The following is a 16,720-nucleotide window of genomic DNA, read 5'->3' on the forward strand; positions in this document are numbered from 1 at the left end:
ATCTCATGTTGATAGTCTGGAAATGCTTCTGCCAGATCCTATAGATTGCCTGTATTTTAAAATAAATAAACATTCAGGCAAAAGAAAAACTTACTCTTTTTCTGAAGGCCCATTTTATACCCAAATAAAGGAATTTTATTTGACCATTAATGTGTAAAATACTCCAGGGATTCTACGAGAGAAATTGGTAGGACTGATTTCACCATCTCTTGATTGGAATTGCAGAATCTACGATTATATGATGGAGAGGGTCTTTTAAAAATGTGGTTTTATGTTCAGAGGTAGCCATTGTTAGGTTCCTCTGCCTGCATTCAAAGGGGGTGGTGCTTAGTTACAACTGTGTCTGCAGTGACGGAATACAGTGCAGAGGAGTAAAGACAGCAGGATTTCACACTGAATTCAGCACTCTGTCTTTGAGTGTGAGCGTGTGTGTGTGCATGTGTGTATTTTTAAATTTGTTCTTTTGAATTCTAATCATCAACAAACATGGGGAAGAAATCAAAAAAAGGATGTGATTTTAAAGCTGCTTTGAGGAAGAACTGGTTGCTCACGAGCACAATTCTCGCTGTAGTGTTAGGTAAGCATTGCATGTGTAACCTCAATATTTTGTTTTTGTACAATGGTTATTTCTTTGTAAGGGAAGAGATAAAATGGATTAGTATCAGCAATACTACAATACTGAGTCCAGTATAAAATGTGGCCGTATCCTAGATCTTAATAATATCAGTATCTTTGTGATTATATTAGCACCTTCCAGCACAGCTGATTGATTTTACATGCTGAAGTTGATTGGTTTGACAAATCCTGCGGGATTCCATTATCTCAGTGTCCCAATCCTTTACAAACCTGTATGATAACAAATGCCTGATAGATTTGTTTTGATTTGAATATGTATCACTGGATTTAAATATCCAGCTCCAGCCAGTAAATATAAGAGTCAATAGGCCCAGCATTTGAAATGGTGTTTTATATTTTTTTTGATTTAGTCTTTTTTTCTGTCCAGTCAATTCATTGGGTTATCATCTTCGGAAAAAATTAATATTATCAATTAATATTTTCAGAAGGTGAGCAAGCAATATTTTCGTGGGTTGATCTGAGGCACTCTGTACTTAACTCCTAGGGTACTTAACTCCTGGGTGGTATTCAGGAGTGACTTGAAATGGAATGCTCTCAAATATATGAAACAAATTTGCAAATAAGAGGACAGAAAATCTTAAAAAAATAATTTTAAATATCATTGTAATGGATGAATAGAGTTTTGGATGAATAAACAAAGATGTGTGAGATGCCCTTCTTTATGTTTTGAGAATATCTACTTTAAGTCTTCTAGAGAAAGAAACACTATCATTGTTCAGTGTCTCTGCAAAGAGAGAGACAAAGGCAGAGAAAGAGAGAGAGAGAGACTAACACATAACTGACTTTAAAATATTTTCCACTTGTCCCCTACAGACAATTTCCTTCCTCTATCCCCTCTATCTAGGGGTATGGACAAATAATATATTTAATAACTGAAGTATGTATTAACTGACAGAGTAAATAATTCCCTACTAGATCTGGGAAAACACTTCAGGTTTTCATTATTTAACTGAATGATAATTTCATACATAAAGTAATGTTTTAAAATCTTTATATCCATAAAAATTACTACTCTTTTTTCTAAATTTTCCAAAATATGCTATAAGTTACGTGCAACAGATATTTTCTTACGTGATTCTATAAAATTGAATTTGAAGGATTCCTGCAAAACCAACAACATTCTCCCAAAGTATCCAGTCATCGCCTTTTTACATGCTAACTATCCGTCTCCGTTTGATAACATATTCCCTTTGTCTAATGATAACCTTTGCTGTGTGTCTTCTGACTGTTAAGTCTTGGTTATCACTGTACATCTACAACTGGTGTCTGCATCAGTGCATTATGTCTGCCAAACAACCTGTCAAGTCTGTTCTACCTGACAGAAATAGATTTATGAGGTTGCTCTTATCGCAGTCCAACTCCGCTCTCAGTATTCTTTGCATAGAAATTTAGTACCACAGTTAAATGGTATCATCACTGAGCAACGTTCTGATGTTAATATACTATGATGAAATTCCCTTTTGAAATTAGCACTCGTGATTATCTATGATCACAAATTTCACGTTTGTTCTGATGCATGTGGCTTATATTTCATCTCAGCAAAAGCGAACCATGATTAGTATTATTAGTCTCCGTGCTGTTAGCCAAATTAGTGCTATTAGCCAAATCATTAAAAACTGTTAAATATAAGTCAATAATTAAATATAAGTGCTTCAACATGTTTGGCAGCTATTGTGGAGGGCGAAACAAGTTGGGATGTACTGACGGTTAGCTGGTGAAACTGCCTGAATTGCACATATCGCCCTTTTGAACTCTGACCTGTCCCTGGTTTCACCATTTAATCCTGTGTCGTTCCTGAATAACACTGAGCTCTGGGCCCGGATGCACTTTGTATCTGGATACTCAGCTCTAAGTCAGCACTTTGTGCACCTAACATCTGGATGTCATTAAGAAGATGAGAGAATGCACATTTTTATTTCATTTTCATCTATGTTAATTAATATCAGTGTTTTAATTAAATTGCATTACTTCATTGTGTCAAAGAAATAATTACTTCTAATCATTTTAAAACTTATTCATTTTATTTTCAAATTCCATCAGAATGACGTGTCTGAGTGTAAAGTAGCAGATACCTGAAACAATTTTAAAGGTCTTCCAACAGCGTAAGCTATGACAAGGCATGCTGGGTGTCCTTGCCTGGGTTGCAAGTTTACGCAGTCTGAAGCCTAGTTGCACTTTTACTTTGTGGAATGGCCTTGATAACAATGCCAAAGGTTATTGAGAACTGTGTGGTTATAGAGCACAGTGTAGGCAGGGACAACAGTGGTGTGCGGGTGTTGAGGTACAGGAGTGGGAGTGGGAAGGATTGTCAGTGGGGCTAACTGAGTGCAGTGAGATCAAATTCAGCATTTCAATTCTCCCAAAATACACTCTGACTGCTTCCAACATTTTATTATTACTTCAAATTTTCAGCATCTGCACTTTTTAACTTCAGTTTTCTCGAACACCGTTGTTATTTTTGCAACATTTATTCCATCCCCATTTACCAAAGACATTCTGGAAATGCATGCATAAAACTGAAGTAACTGTTTCCCCTCTCTTTGTTTCGCATAAGGTTTTAGTTGCAATTGACTCGCTGTTTTGAGTCAAAACCACTAATGCAGGATTTTGACACATGACAGCTACAATATTTTGAGCCCAAACTTCCCTGATTCTTTCTTCACACCAGTGCTGCTCAACCCACTAAATTCTTCCAGCAGACTGTTTGCCAGTTAAATTGGGATTTCCAATTATTTAGCTATTTGTCTTCTGGGCATCAAAATCCTAAATGCACAGCACAGTTACTGTGGCTACTAAGATACAGTATTTTGCGCAAGCAATCCATACTTTGGCCATTACATTCCTTCACATTGTTTCTTAGTAACTAGCTACGGATGGAGTGGCACTCTGTTTTTTCCCAACATGTATAAAGAAAGAGGAACAAAAGTGATAATGGCTGGTACGAGTTCATCCAGCAGATCTCTTATTGCTCAGGATTCCAACACCTGCAGTCCCTCATGACTCCAGAATAAGCCAACTGCATTCCTGATCAGTAAATGAAATTGGGCAGTAGACAGCACAGTTGACCATCTGATCCTAACACTTGAATCATTTTATTCATTTGATGTTGGACAAAATGTTAAGATGGAAAGTAGATGGATTATGCTTAGATACTTTAACTCACAGCAATTCAGCAATTTCCATTGGAAAACATACTGTTGTACAGGTCTGGTTTTAGTCTATCTGCCATAAAACATTGTATCATTTCTTAATGCATGTATGCATTTCTAAATGACAATAAGAGAGGACTGAGTGTTCTCATAATCTAATCTAAAACTAATTCTCTTCATTTCTATCAATTAATGCAATAAATAAATGTTTTATATTATCCATGTCGATATCTCCCATGATGGAATGTAAAACCAAATGGCAAACGCAGTTATGTATTTGGTAAATAATGGCAGTACATTAAGTGCACATTTATTTATTCATTGAAATACAGCACACAGAAGTTCCTTCCGGGCCTTCGAGCTCACTGCCCAGCAACCCCCAATATAACAATAGCCTATTTGTGGGACAATTTACAATGGCCAATCAACTTACTGTGAGAGAAAACTGGAGTACTCAAAGGAAGCCTATGCAGTCATGGGGAGAACATACAAACTCCTTACAGGCAGTAGTGGGAATTGAACCTGGGTCGCTGATACTGTGAAGCGTTGTGCTAAATGTTGCGTTACCTTGCAGCCACTGAACATTTTAGTGTTTAATGAAAACACTAAAATATGTGCTGAGTCAAGAGTTGACTTTATTCAGCCATGAGACCTTTGGCTGAACAGCACACACAAAATGCTGGAGGAACTCAGCAGGTCAGGCAGCATCTATGGAAATGAATAAACAGCCAATGTTTAGGGCCAAGACCTTTTATCACCATTTCATTTTGCTGATCTTGGGAAAATGCAGGTGTAATGATGCCATTCAGTACATTTTAACTAAGTGCTATCATGAATATTGAGGCATTGTCCTTGAAAATCTGTGTTGAAATGAGGTAAGTAAGCCTGGGGAGATGTCTCCACTCATTGTACATCATGTAAAAACCGACAATGAGCAAATTGGTTTATCCCTTGCCCATGACTCAATATGATCATGAACATTAAAAAAATGTGATTATCCTTCTTTTGCAGATGACCAACTAATACTCTTCATGAAAATGGAGGAATTTGTTTTATATATTTCCCTAAATATTTAGAAGAGGGATATTAAAACATGCAAATAAGTCTCATGTAGAAAACTATTTAAGGCAGGCTTTTTTTTTTGGAAATGAAAGTATCAGGCTGTGATTTTTTTTGTGTTGACTGGAGCTTGAAGCCAAAAGCACACCAAAAACCTGAAAGCAACCATTGTAAAAAGTTGAAGTCATTCTCTTCTCAAGAAAATTGACGATTTAAGGATAACTTCCTCAGAAGTTGGTAGAAGTGAAGGAAATTTCAAATGCAGTAGGAGTATGAACAGAAATTTTTATTTGACCACGTTGAAGGGGCACGGTCTCACATCCTCAACATTCTCAAGGTGAATTTAATTGCACGACAAAAATAATACTCTAGATGAGCACTGGGCAGGGTTTTTGATGGGTGTTGGGGAGTGGTCGTTTTGTACCCAACGTCCATTTGCATACTCCGTGGAGTTGCTCAGTGGTACAACTGCTAAAGCCACAGTACCAGAGAACTAGGTTCAGTCCTGACCTCTAGTGATGTCAGTTTGCAACGTGTATGTTCTCCTGTGAGTGTGCTGATTTCACCTTAGTGCTCTGGTTTCTTTTCACATCCCAAAGACATGGGAACACACATCAAAGTTGCTGGTGAACGCAGCAGGCCAAGCAGCATCTATAGGAAGAGGCGCAGTCGACGTTTCAGGCCGAGACCCTTCGTCAGGCCAAAGACATGAGGGTTGGCAAGTTAAACTGGCGGCAGTAAATTATACCTAATGTGGAGTTGAGTGGGAAAATCCTGAAAGAGCTGAGGAGAAAGAGGGAAAAATAATAAATGGATTAGTGTAGATAAGTGGAAATGAGTAGTTAATGGTTGGAATGGTTGGTTGGTAGGCTAGAGCTGCACATTTCTACCACTTGGAACTCAGGAGAAAAGTACAGAGAAGGGTTGTAAAATATCCATAGATGAAAAAATGTTTCAGAAGTTACTTTTATTCTAAGGGTAAGGAAAATCCACCTAATGGGACACTACAAAACACACTAGAAAGCCTTCGAAAGAATTAGGAGCACAGTGGCTTCTTATATTTGTCAGTTCTATTCCAGGAAACAAATCAACATAAATTCCAATGGAATTTGCTTTAACTGTTTTTTTAGTGCCCGTGCTATTTGTGAAACAAAACACCTCAAGATTTCTCATCTAATCTGTTCCTCATAAATAAATTCACCCTGCAACAAGAATGGAGAAATGTGCCTTCCTCTGGTTGGCTGAGCAGATGATAAAATACACCTTATTTATTTCTTTAAGTATGTCAAACTTGAATTTGCAACCAAAAGACAATATCCCGAATGGGGTAACTATTCAAGCAATTTGATATAATGGCACTCCCAGTTCATAGTCTCTTCAGCCTGAAGGACACGTTTAGAATTAATGGAAGCAAAAATAAATGATGGAGACTCAACGTGTCCCTAATAAATGCAAGATAAAGAGAAAAGTTCAGCTCTAACATTTAACTTATAACTTGCACCTGCAAAACTTGTCTGCTGAGATTGCCTGGTATAAAGTTTGGAAATACTTACGTACTAATTTGTGCCCAGAGTAGCATAGAAACACAATGGTTTTATTAAAACAGGTACCCAGGATCGTGGGTTCAAATCTCATGAAGGCAGCTGGAGAATTTACAATTATGTAAAACTGAAATTTGAAAAAGATATTAAAGTCAGTAATGGTAATCGTAAAACCATTATGATGTTATAACAACTCACTGGATCACCACTGTCTTACAGGGGAAGAAGATCTGCTGCCTTTACCTCAATTAGTTTACATGTGACCATTTAGGTTGGCCCTTAAATTGAATCCTTGGTTTGGGGCAATTTAACATGGACATTAAATGCTGCCCATCGCCAGTAAAGCTCACATCCTGTGATTGATTTGTTAGGTCAGAGTTCCTGTCATTGTGCTGTGAACTCAAAGCAAACTCAAAAAGAGCCAAATATATATATAAAGCAATTTTTTATGTTGATCTTTGGTCAAAGTTGAAAGTAAAATTTATTATCAGAGTGCATGCATGTCACCACATTTCTACCCTGAGATTCTTTTTCTGTGGGCATTCTTAACAAATCTATAGAACAGTAACTGTAAACAGGATCGATGGACAATAAACTGTGCAAATGCAGATATAAATAAATAGCGATAAATAACAACCATGAAATAACAAGGTAAAGAATCCTTAAAGTGAGACCATTGATTGTGGGAACACCAGAAGTAGAATGAGTGTAGCTATCCCCTTTGGTTCAAGAGCCTGATGGTTGAGGGGTAGTAACTATTCCTGAACATGGTGGTGTGAGTTCTGAGGCTTTTGTACCTTCTTCCTGATGGCAGCAGTGAGAAAAGAGTGTGGCCTTGGTGGTGAGGATCTCTGATGATGGATGTTGTATTTCTACAGCAAGATAGGTGGTAGCGGAAGGTTCCTCCTCATTGTTAGGTTTCCTGGTTTTTCCTTCACCCTTTTTAAGGAAATCAATTGAGTCCTTAAAAGGGCCGACCTTCCTGTCTCCCCTATGTTTCCATGATTTCTGGAAGGATTGCTGGGATCCTGAAGATAGACCAGATTAATACCATCCACAAACCCGTAAGGAAGCTCAAATCTCAGCTCACGTGGGTCAAAGATGACCTGAGACTCAGGTCGGCTGGCGTTTACAGGATTCCCTGTGAATGTGGAGCAGCGTATATCAGCCAGATGGGACGCACAGTGGAAACCTGCATCAACGAGCTCAAGAGGTGTATCCATTTTGGTTACCTGGAGGAATCAATGGTAGAAGAACATTGCATTTGCAAAGGCCATAGGATTGACTGCAATGGCATAAATCTACTGTGCTGCACCAATGGGTTTTGAGACTGCCTGCTAAAGGAAGCCATTGAAATAAAACTAGGGGAAAAGAATTTTATCAAGGATGAAGGTCTTGGTCTAAGTAAGAACTGGAATTCCATTGTAAACAAGGTGGGAGAGCAGAAGCCTGATTGGTTGAGGACTAACCAATAAGGAGGGGTGAACTATGGGGGTATAAATACCACTGGACTAGACATGCCCGGGCATCATCCCATATGAAGATGGCAGAGTTTGCTATTGAAGCATTGGTGATAATCAAACCAATACCCGGCTGGAAGCTCAAGAAGGATTTATTCAACATCTGTATTGGAGGAGTGGAGGGTTGTGCATGTTGTTCCTTTATTCAAGAAAGGGAGTAGAGATAGCCCAGGAAATTATAGACCAGTGAGTCTTACCTCAGTGGTTGGTAAGTTGATAGAGAAGATCCTGAGAGGTAGGATTTATGAACATTTGGAGAGGTGTAATATGATTAGGAATAGTCAGCATGGCTTTGTCAAAGGCAGGTCATGCCTTATGAGTCTGATTGAATTTATTGAGGATATGACTAAACACATTGATGAAGGAAGAGCAGTAGATGTAGTGTATATGGATTTCAGCATGGCATTTGATAAGGTACTCCATACAAGGCTCATTGAGAAAGTAAGGAGGCATGGGATCCAAGGGGACATTGCTTTGTGGATCGAGAAATGGCTTGCCCACAGAAGGCAAAGATTGTTGTAGGTGGGTTATATTCTGCATGGAGGTTGGTGACCAGTGGTGTGCCTCAGGGATCTGTTCTGGGACCCTTACTCTTCGTGATTTTTATAAATGACCTGGATGAGGAAATGGAGGGTTGGTTAGTAAGTTTGCTGATGACACAAAGGTTCGAGGTGTTGTGGATAGTGTAGAAGGCTGTCAGCGGGACATTGATAGGATGCAAAACTGGGCTGAGAAGTGGCAGATGGAGTTCAAGCCAGATAAGTGTGAAGTGGTTCATTTTGGTAGGTCAAATATGATGGCAGAATATAGTATTAATGGTAAGACTCTTGGCAGTGCGGAGGTTCAGAAAGATCTTGGGGTCTGAGTCCATAGGACGCTCAAAGCAGCTGCACAGGTTGACTCTGTGGTTAAGAAGGCATACGGTGTATTGGCCTTCATTAATCGTGGAATTGAATTCAGGAGCCAAGAGGTAATGTTGCAGCTATATAGGACCTTGGTCAGACCCCACTTAGAGTACTGTGCTCAGTTCTGGTTGCCTCACTACAGGAAGGATGTGGAAGCCGTAGAAAGGGTGCAGAAGAGATTTACAAGGATGTTGCCTGATTGGGGAGCGTGCCTTATGAAAACAGGTTGAGTGAACTCGGCCTTTTCTCCTTGGAGTGATGGGAGGATGAGAGGTGACCTGATAAAGGTGTATAAGATGATGAGAGGCATTGATCGTGTGGATAGTCAGAGGCTTTTTCCCAGGTCTGAAACGGTTGCCATAAAAGGACACAGTTTTAAGGTGCTGGGGAGTAGGTACAGAGGAGATGTTTTTACGCAGAGAGTGGTGAGTGTGTGGAATAGGCTGCCGGCAATGGTGGTGGAGGCGGATACTATAAGGTCTTTGAAGAGACTTTTGGATAGGTACATGGAGCTTAGAAAAGTAGAGGGCTATGGGTAAGCATAGTAATTTCTAATGTAGGGACATGTTCGGCACAACTCTGTGGGCCAAAGAGCCTGTATTGTTGCTGTAGATTTTCTATGTTTCTATGTTTCTATGTAGAAGTCTATCAAAATTTTTGATGACATGCTGAAACTCCACACCTCTGAAGGAAATAGAGGTGTTGTCGTACTTTCTTTGCAATTATATTTATATGATGGGTCCAGGACGTGCCGGATACAAGTTATATCTATGCCAATATTTCACAGCAAAACTGCAGATTCCATACATTTTATAAATCCTTACTTCTAGTATTCAGATGAATAAATTTCTTTGTTTTAAAGAAAATAAAGTCTGTCTTGTGAATGAGAAATGGAAGCTATCAAAGGAGTTCAATGACAAACAGGACTTTGAACTTCAGAGCGGCTAAAGAGATGCTTTGTTTCAGAATTTATAAAGTAAATTTTATGGAAAACTGGAAAATTATTCATTGATGACCAATCTAAAATGATGTGCTAAATTGCAGTTTAGGAATGTTATTTGAGTATAGCTCATTTCACTGCCAGCTTTGTTTCAGTAGATACTGGGATCATGTTTCACCTCGATTTGAGTAATTGGTCAGGTGTTAAACAGAAGACTTCTCTGTCCATTCTCGTAAGACTAAATTATCCCATTCAACTATTGAATGAATGGCCTCACATTTTGAATTACTGGCTGTGCCATTCATTGTTGAAGTGACTGCCTTTTAGATGTGTGTCATTGGGTGTAGAGTGCTCTTGGACAACTTGAGATCATAAAAAAACCCGGTGCCATAGGAATCTTATTCATTTATATATCTTCGAGCATTAAGTGAAGTAGATTGTTGCACAGAAATCTGTCTGAGGGTAACATTAATCTTTTCAGCTCCTTCTGTTAATAGTAACTCACTGCAACTATTAACAATTAAAATACTAGGTTGAAATAAAGCTATAGATAATGATGCATTTGAAGGCCATGAATAAAATCAGCCCGCCAATGGGAAATTTATCCCAGACAATGCTTCAGAAGTGATCAGAAGTGCCAGAGTGAACACTATGGTAAATCAGAAAAAGCCAGTGCATTGATCATAATTGTTATCTTGGTAAAGGAGGTTAGTGAGACCACATGAGAAATACTGAGTATTTTCATTTCCTCACCTAAAGGGTATATTTGCCACAAAGAGTGTAGTGAAGATTCAGCAAACTAGATCATGAGATGGCAGGTCTATCCAATAAAGTGAGAGAGAAGGCCAAGCCTTACTCCTCTCAAGTTAAGAATAAAATGTTACCTCTTGCTTTCATGACAGAGGTCATGCGGCTTGATGCTTACCTCTGCCACTTGGGATTAGGACTCCCACGTCAGAGTCCGGGGTTGGCGAGTCACAGGCCATCCCTGTCTCTGAGCACATTGAGAGCGCTGCCACAAGAAAGCAACATCCATCATCAAGGTCCCCATCACTCAGCCATGCTCCCTTTTCGCTACTACAGTTGGGCAGGAAGTACAGAAACCTTAGGTTCCACACCACCAGGTTCAAGAATAGTTATTACCCTATAAATATCAGGCTCCGAAGCATTCACCTGTACTTGAAACTGATTCTACAACATACGGAATTACCTTAAATAACTCTACAACTCATGATCTCAGTATTATGTACTTTTATTTACACAATTCATCTTCTTTTGCACATTAGCTATTCGTCGGTCTTTGTTGAATAGTTTTTCATAAACTCTGTTGTATTTCATTATTCCTATAAGTACTTACTGCCTGTTACACTGCTGGCATTGGAGGCAGCAATGAAGATTCTCCATCTCTGGTGGTGTTCAGGTCTTCCTTCATCATGTCAGTAGCTTCCTCTCGGTTTTCACTGCTGTCAATCTTACAAGTCCCAGCTGGAGACTCAGGAATACCATCGCGCTTCATTGCTGTTTCCGTTAACAGTTTTGTTTGACCTGTCAGGGTTGCTAGCCCTGAGATGAACCCCTGAACCTGGAAGACTGGTGGACCGCTCATAGTCTGGCCTCTACCCTTTGATCTGTTTGGCATGGGTGACCCTACCAAGATCCTAGGCATAAAGCCCTGATTCAAGCCAATGTAGCTCTCCAGCTCATTAAGGCACGCAAGCCTCCAGACAGTATGACAAGGTTGTGGTCCTCTTGGAGCATTCCTGTAAAAGCAAGAAAATGAAACTCCAGATAGAATAAGGTAATGAATTTGATAATAAATTTTACTTTAACTTTGACTTTAACTATCAATGCTATTAAATGTCCTTAATCTTGATTTATTAAATTACCAATAGTTTATGGTTGTCAAGATACTGACTGGTGGCATAATGTAAACATGGCAACAAGAATTACTATAAATGCTACAGTGGTTTTCAATTTTTTTAAGGTAAATCCCATTTCAAGATCTCTCTGACACTAAACATGTAGAGAAGCAGCAATATCATTCTTCATTAATTAATTCACTCCTCCATTTGCATTTTAACAAACTTGGAGTTTATAAATGGATTTCACAACCCTGCAATAGATCAGTAGAAGTGGATTAGGAAATTATTCATTTATCTACCATTTTTGTGCTGCTGTTCATTTAATGTTAAACTGAACAATCCCTCAGTGCATCATTAAGCCCATTACTGAACTGACAATGCTCAGACAATCTCTTCAAATCAGTCACATAAGCTGAAATGGACTCCCCTCCTTTGTGATTTCACTTATGAAACCTAAAACGTTCTGCAATCAACAATGGTTTCAGTTCTAAATGTTTCTGTATTACTTTCACAATATCAGCAAAGCTCATTTCTTCTGGTTTGATTGGAGCAGTTAAATTTTGAAGCAAACTGAATGCCTTTAAATCCAATGCACACAGCAAAATTGGTTCTCATTTCTTATTGGCTATTTCATTTGCTTCAAAATATTGTTAGTTAGCTCAGTATACATGAGCCAGTTACCCGCTGAACAATTGAATGCATCTATCTTTCCAAAGTAGCCAGCCATTACTGCTCTTTTTTAATTTATGATTATTATCACTGTTTATGAACCCCTGAATTCTTTCATTTTCTGCCCTTTTTAAAGGCTCGATCGTGTCTTCTCTTCTGAAGAACATGTGATGCGCTGCTTTTTTTAAAAACTGGAATGCCTCACTGTGCTTCAGCAGGTCAGCCTCGGGTTTGTTTTAAAATATCTCATCGCCACTGTTATGTTTTGCAACTTCAAAACATTAATTCAAAGGAAGACACGGGAGTCTGAAATGTGAGTCTAACTTTGTGCTTTACTTTAAACAAGGCGTACATATATCCCTTGGTAGAGTGATGACATATGCAATTCACGTATTTTTACATATAACCTGTCATGAATTATTTAAACGAACAAGAACGCTTAATGGACAAACTACTTAAAAGATCACTCAAATATAACTGAAACAATAAGTACACAACACTCTCTCCATGTTTAGTCTTTTTATACTTTGCAGTTTTATGTGGTTTTGATGCTGCTCATTAATACATTGGGTGATTTTGTGCATTTTCCAACTTGTGATCAAAACTTGTCAATCTATAAATAGTTATCTGCCAATATAGGACCTATTCATTACCCAGGTCAACTTGTATTAGTTTTCCGAAAAGATACTGCATGACATGCTACACAATATGAATAAGGTTGTTCATATATTTACCTATCAAGGTGATTCTCCTTAATCCTTATCGAAAGTATAATATGAAAATCATTAGAAGTTAGAATGTGTACAGGAGAAAACTTAGGCTATGTCCACACTATGCTGGATAATTTTGAAAACGAAGCTTTTCCTCTTCGTTTTGACCCTCCGTCAACACTAAAGCGGCATTTTCATCCACCGAAAACGGAGATTTTCAGAAACAGTCTCCAGAGTGAATAAATCTAAAAACACTTAATATCCGTTGTAGTGTGTACAGGGTAAACGGAGAGATTTAAAAACGCTGTCATGACAACAGCACAACAACAATGCTTTTTCTGCTTCTGCTTGGTACTGCGCAAGCACTGCCGTTATAACGCGCAGTTGGTGTGAATGGCGTGAGAGTTAAATTGTGAAGTGAGCTTTTTTGACTACTTAAAAGCGTTGTCATGACGTGCCAGAACAGATGGCCGCAGAACGACATCTCATTGTTTTCTTGAACGCAACCTCCCACATAACCTAACAATTTCAGAACAGACGGCAACGAGACTGAAGCCAGGAGAGTTAGAAATGTACTCACCAAATACTTTGACCCATAGCTTACTGAATAAATAAGTATACTCACTTTGCCCTGTTTTCTGTCCTTGCTTGTATGAAGGTGGGTTACCTATTTATGCAAGTACTTCTCTGACAATAGATGTGTAACAGCCTAATGTAACATTGTATGGAAATACAAGATAACACTGATGCAGACATGTTTTATGCATTTAACAAGGTGCTTTATTAATGCAACTGAGTTAGTCAGTTCGTCGTCAGTCGGGTCATACTGTCCATGAACTCCCTGTCAGTTGCCTCCATACACTCCAGTATTTGTTTTTTTTTAGTTTTAAGTCCTCCTGCGCGACAGCCAACAGCAATTCCTTTGAAGCTTTTCAACTCTGTAACTAGACAAACGCGCACTAAGTATACCGTTCCCTCTTCGCTTGTTTTCTGTGTGTCCTGTACGTGCCCAGTAGAGGAGATTTGCCCAAATATCCGTGTTAGTGTGGACAGAGATATTTTGAAAAACGCTTAGTGTGGACTCCTGTCGTTTTTACTCGAAACCGGCGTTTTCAAAATTATCCAGCGTAGTGTGGATGTAGCCTGAATATTGCAACTTCTCTGTCATGTTGGTATCTCAGAAGTGCTGAACCAAACAGTTGTCAAGTCCTTTAAATATTCTGTTATCAGAGTAGCTGTTCTATTGTGATTCTGAATAATATATCTGTCTCAATGACATCTCTTTGGTTGATAATTTGTTAAGTTGAACTCAATGATCCTTTAGATCTCCTTTACATTTGTATGGTAGTTGTGATTCCATTTATGAGAATGAATCTGGGGATATCTTTGCAGTCTTTGGCCACGTAAAGTGTGCATAAGACATCAAAATCAGGAAATGTATTCCTTCCACATCTACCTATATAAATCACATACAAAGCATTGTGTTATGAAGTAGAGGTTGGCAAATGTCTTTAAATGCAGCTGATTTGCAACAATTATTTCGTTCAATTGGTTGAATCTCAGTTAATTACAATCTAGGTGGAGATGAATAATGATAGAATGGAGTAAAAAGAAATTGTGGACTGGCATAATAACGCTGTGAGCCACTTGCATGAACTGTCCATGCTGGTGTAATTGGGTTGAATTATGCTGACTGATAGCCAGGAATTGTGAAGGCAGCCCTCAGCTAGCAGACTCAGATTTCTAAGTGTGGTTAACTGCAGGAGTCCAAAAGATCCTGAAGGTTACATGCTGCCTCATATGACAGCCCATGTTGTAGATGGATTTACCATTGAGACCAGCAGATGTGCTCCCCACCTAGCCTGGCACGTCTGCCAAGGAAGGCAGGTTCAACACTACTTGAATGTGGTTGTGTACATTTCATGTTAATGCTTTTAATTATGTGTGTTTTAGTTAAATGTATTTGTTTCTTTAAATGTTTATTTCCTTCAATGATAATATATTTGAATAGTTTTTATATGTTTTTAATAGACATTTATAGACTGTAAAATATATTTTATGGTCCTTGAGGGTAGTGAGCATGTTTCACCTCACTGGGTGCCAACTGGGTGCAGAGAGTCAATTCATTTAGTGAATCTGGCCTAATATGTGTACTTCAGTTGCAACATTCTGTTAATTAACTTCTGGCTAACACTGGACACAAGTATTTAAGAACTGCTGTTCTTTTACGACCAATTAGGAGATAACATAGGTCACAGTAAAAAAAATGTGATGATTTCCTTCGGTTAGCACAATAAATGTGGTGGAAATACCATTTAGGAAGGATACTTATTTAATACATTTACATAACTTTTTTTTACTGTGGTGTGCAGAAGCTGTTTCATGATGCACACTTTATTTTAGACAAAACTGAGGCCATTTTGGTCCTGGAATGTTATCCACATACTGTGTAGTAGTTGTGGCTGAGACTACATTGATAAGGGATTCAGCAACTGTGCAGAAGCATGCGGAACGGGTAAGGGCTGACATCAGTGGGTGCAGTTTGCTGATTTGACACAGGACAACTTTATTAGTGCTTAACGCTCACAGGATACACTCTGCCTTAACCTTTCACAAGTTACCATATGCCCATCAGCAAGCAAAGCACTTCACGAGACTCTTGAGGGATTATCAGCTAGCTTCAGAGTTGTTGCAGATTGCTATAGATCGCACAAGAGCTTAATGCTTTTTTACAGTCTAATTATTAAACTACTGAAGTTCTCAGGGTATGAATAAGTAAGTACTAAAGAATTTTGCTCTGACATCAACACTTTGCAATAGCCAATTGTAAGAAGGCCCTGATGGGAGTTATTTATAGGTTTCTGAACAGTAGCTAGAATGTTGTCTACAAATTATAATGGGAGATAGAAAAAGCATATCAAAAAGGCAGGGTTACGTTATTCATAGTGGATTTCAATATGCAGTAGGATTGGGAAAAATCAAGTTGATACTGGATTCCAAGAGATAGAATTTGTGGAAAGCGTCCAAGATGGCTTTTTGGAACAGATTGTGATTGAGCCCACTGGTGGATCAGAAATTCTGGATTGGATGATGTGTAATGAACCAGATATGATTAGGGTGTTTAAGGTAGTGAAACCTTTAGGAACCGGCCATCATGATATGATAAAATTCACCCTGCAGTTTGAGAGGGAGAAGATAAAGTCAGGTGTATCAGTATTACAGTGGAGTAAAAAGTACTACAGGCCATGAAAGAGGAACTGGCCAAAGTAGATTGGAAGTGGACACGAGCAGGGATTGGCAGAACAGCATTGGCTGGAGTTTCTGGGAGCAGTTCAGAAACTGCAGGATAGATACATCCCAAAGAAGAGGAAGTATTCTAAAAGTAGGATGATGCAACTGTGACAGACAAAGGAATTCAAAGTTAATAAAAAAGCAAGAAAGGGCATACAGTAGAGAAAAAATTTGTGGAAAGTAAAGAATAGAAGAGGGGTGAGAATAGATATTGAACCACAGGACAATTGAATTGGAGAGATAGTAATGGGGGCAAGGGAATGGTGGGCGAACTGAATAAGTAATTTACATCAGTCTTCACTGTGGAAGACACCATGAGTATGCCAGAAATTTGACAGTGTCAAGGGGCAGAAGTGAGGGCAGTTGTTATTACTAAGGAGATGGTGACTGGAAAAATGAAAGGTGTGAAGTCAACTACACCTGATAGAGTACACCCCA

At 38.7% G+C, this 16,720-nt stretch overlaps 1 protein-coding gene across 1 annotated transcript in view; it reads left to right on the forward strand.

Moving 5' to 3' along the window:
• Positions 1-359: 359 nt before the first annotated feature.
• slc1a1 (solute carrier family 1 member 1) overlaps positions 360-16,720 on the forward strand; it is a 97,795-nt gene continuing 81,434 nt past the window's right edge. Inside the window, exon 1 of the mRNA XM_063068996.1 lies at positions 360-577. Coding sequence (XP_062925066.1) covers positions 487-577 — 91 coding nt within the window. The 5' untranslated portion in view covers positions 360-486. The remainder of the gene's footprint in view (positions 578-16,720) is intronic.

The sequence above is a fragment of the Mobula hypostoma genome, chromosome 16 (assembly GCF_963921235.1).
Source record: "Mobula hypostoma chromosome 16, sMobHyp1.1, whole genome shotgun sequence".
In the NCBI taxonomy this organism is placed as follows: domain Eukaryota; kingdom Metazoa; phylum Chordata; class Chondrichthyes; order Myliobatiformes; family Myliobatidae; genus Mobula; species Mobula hypostoma.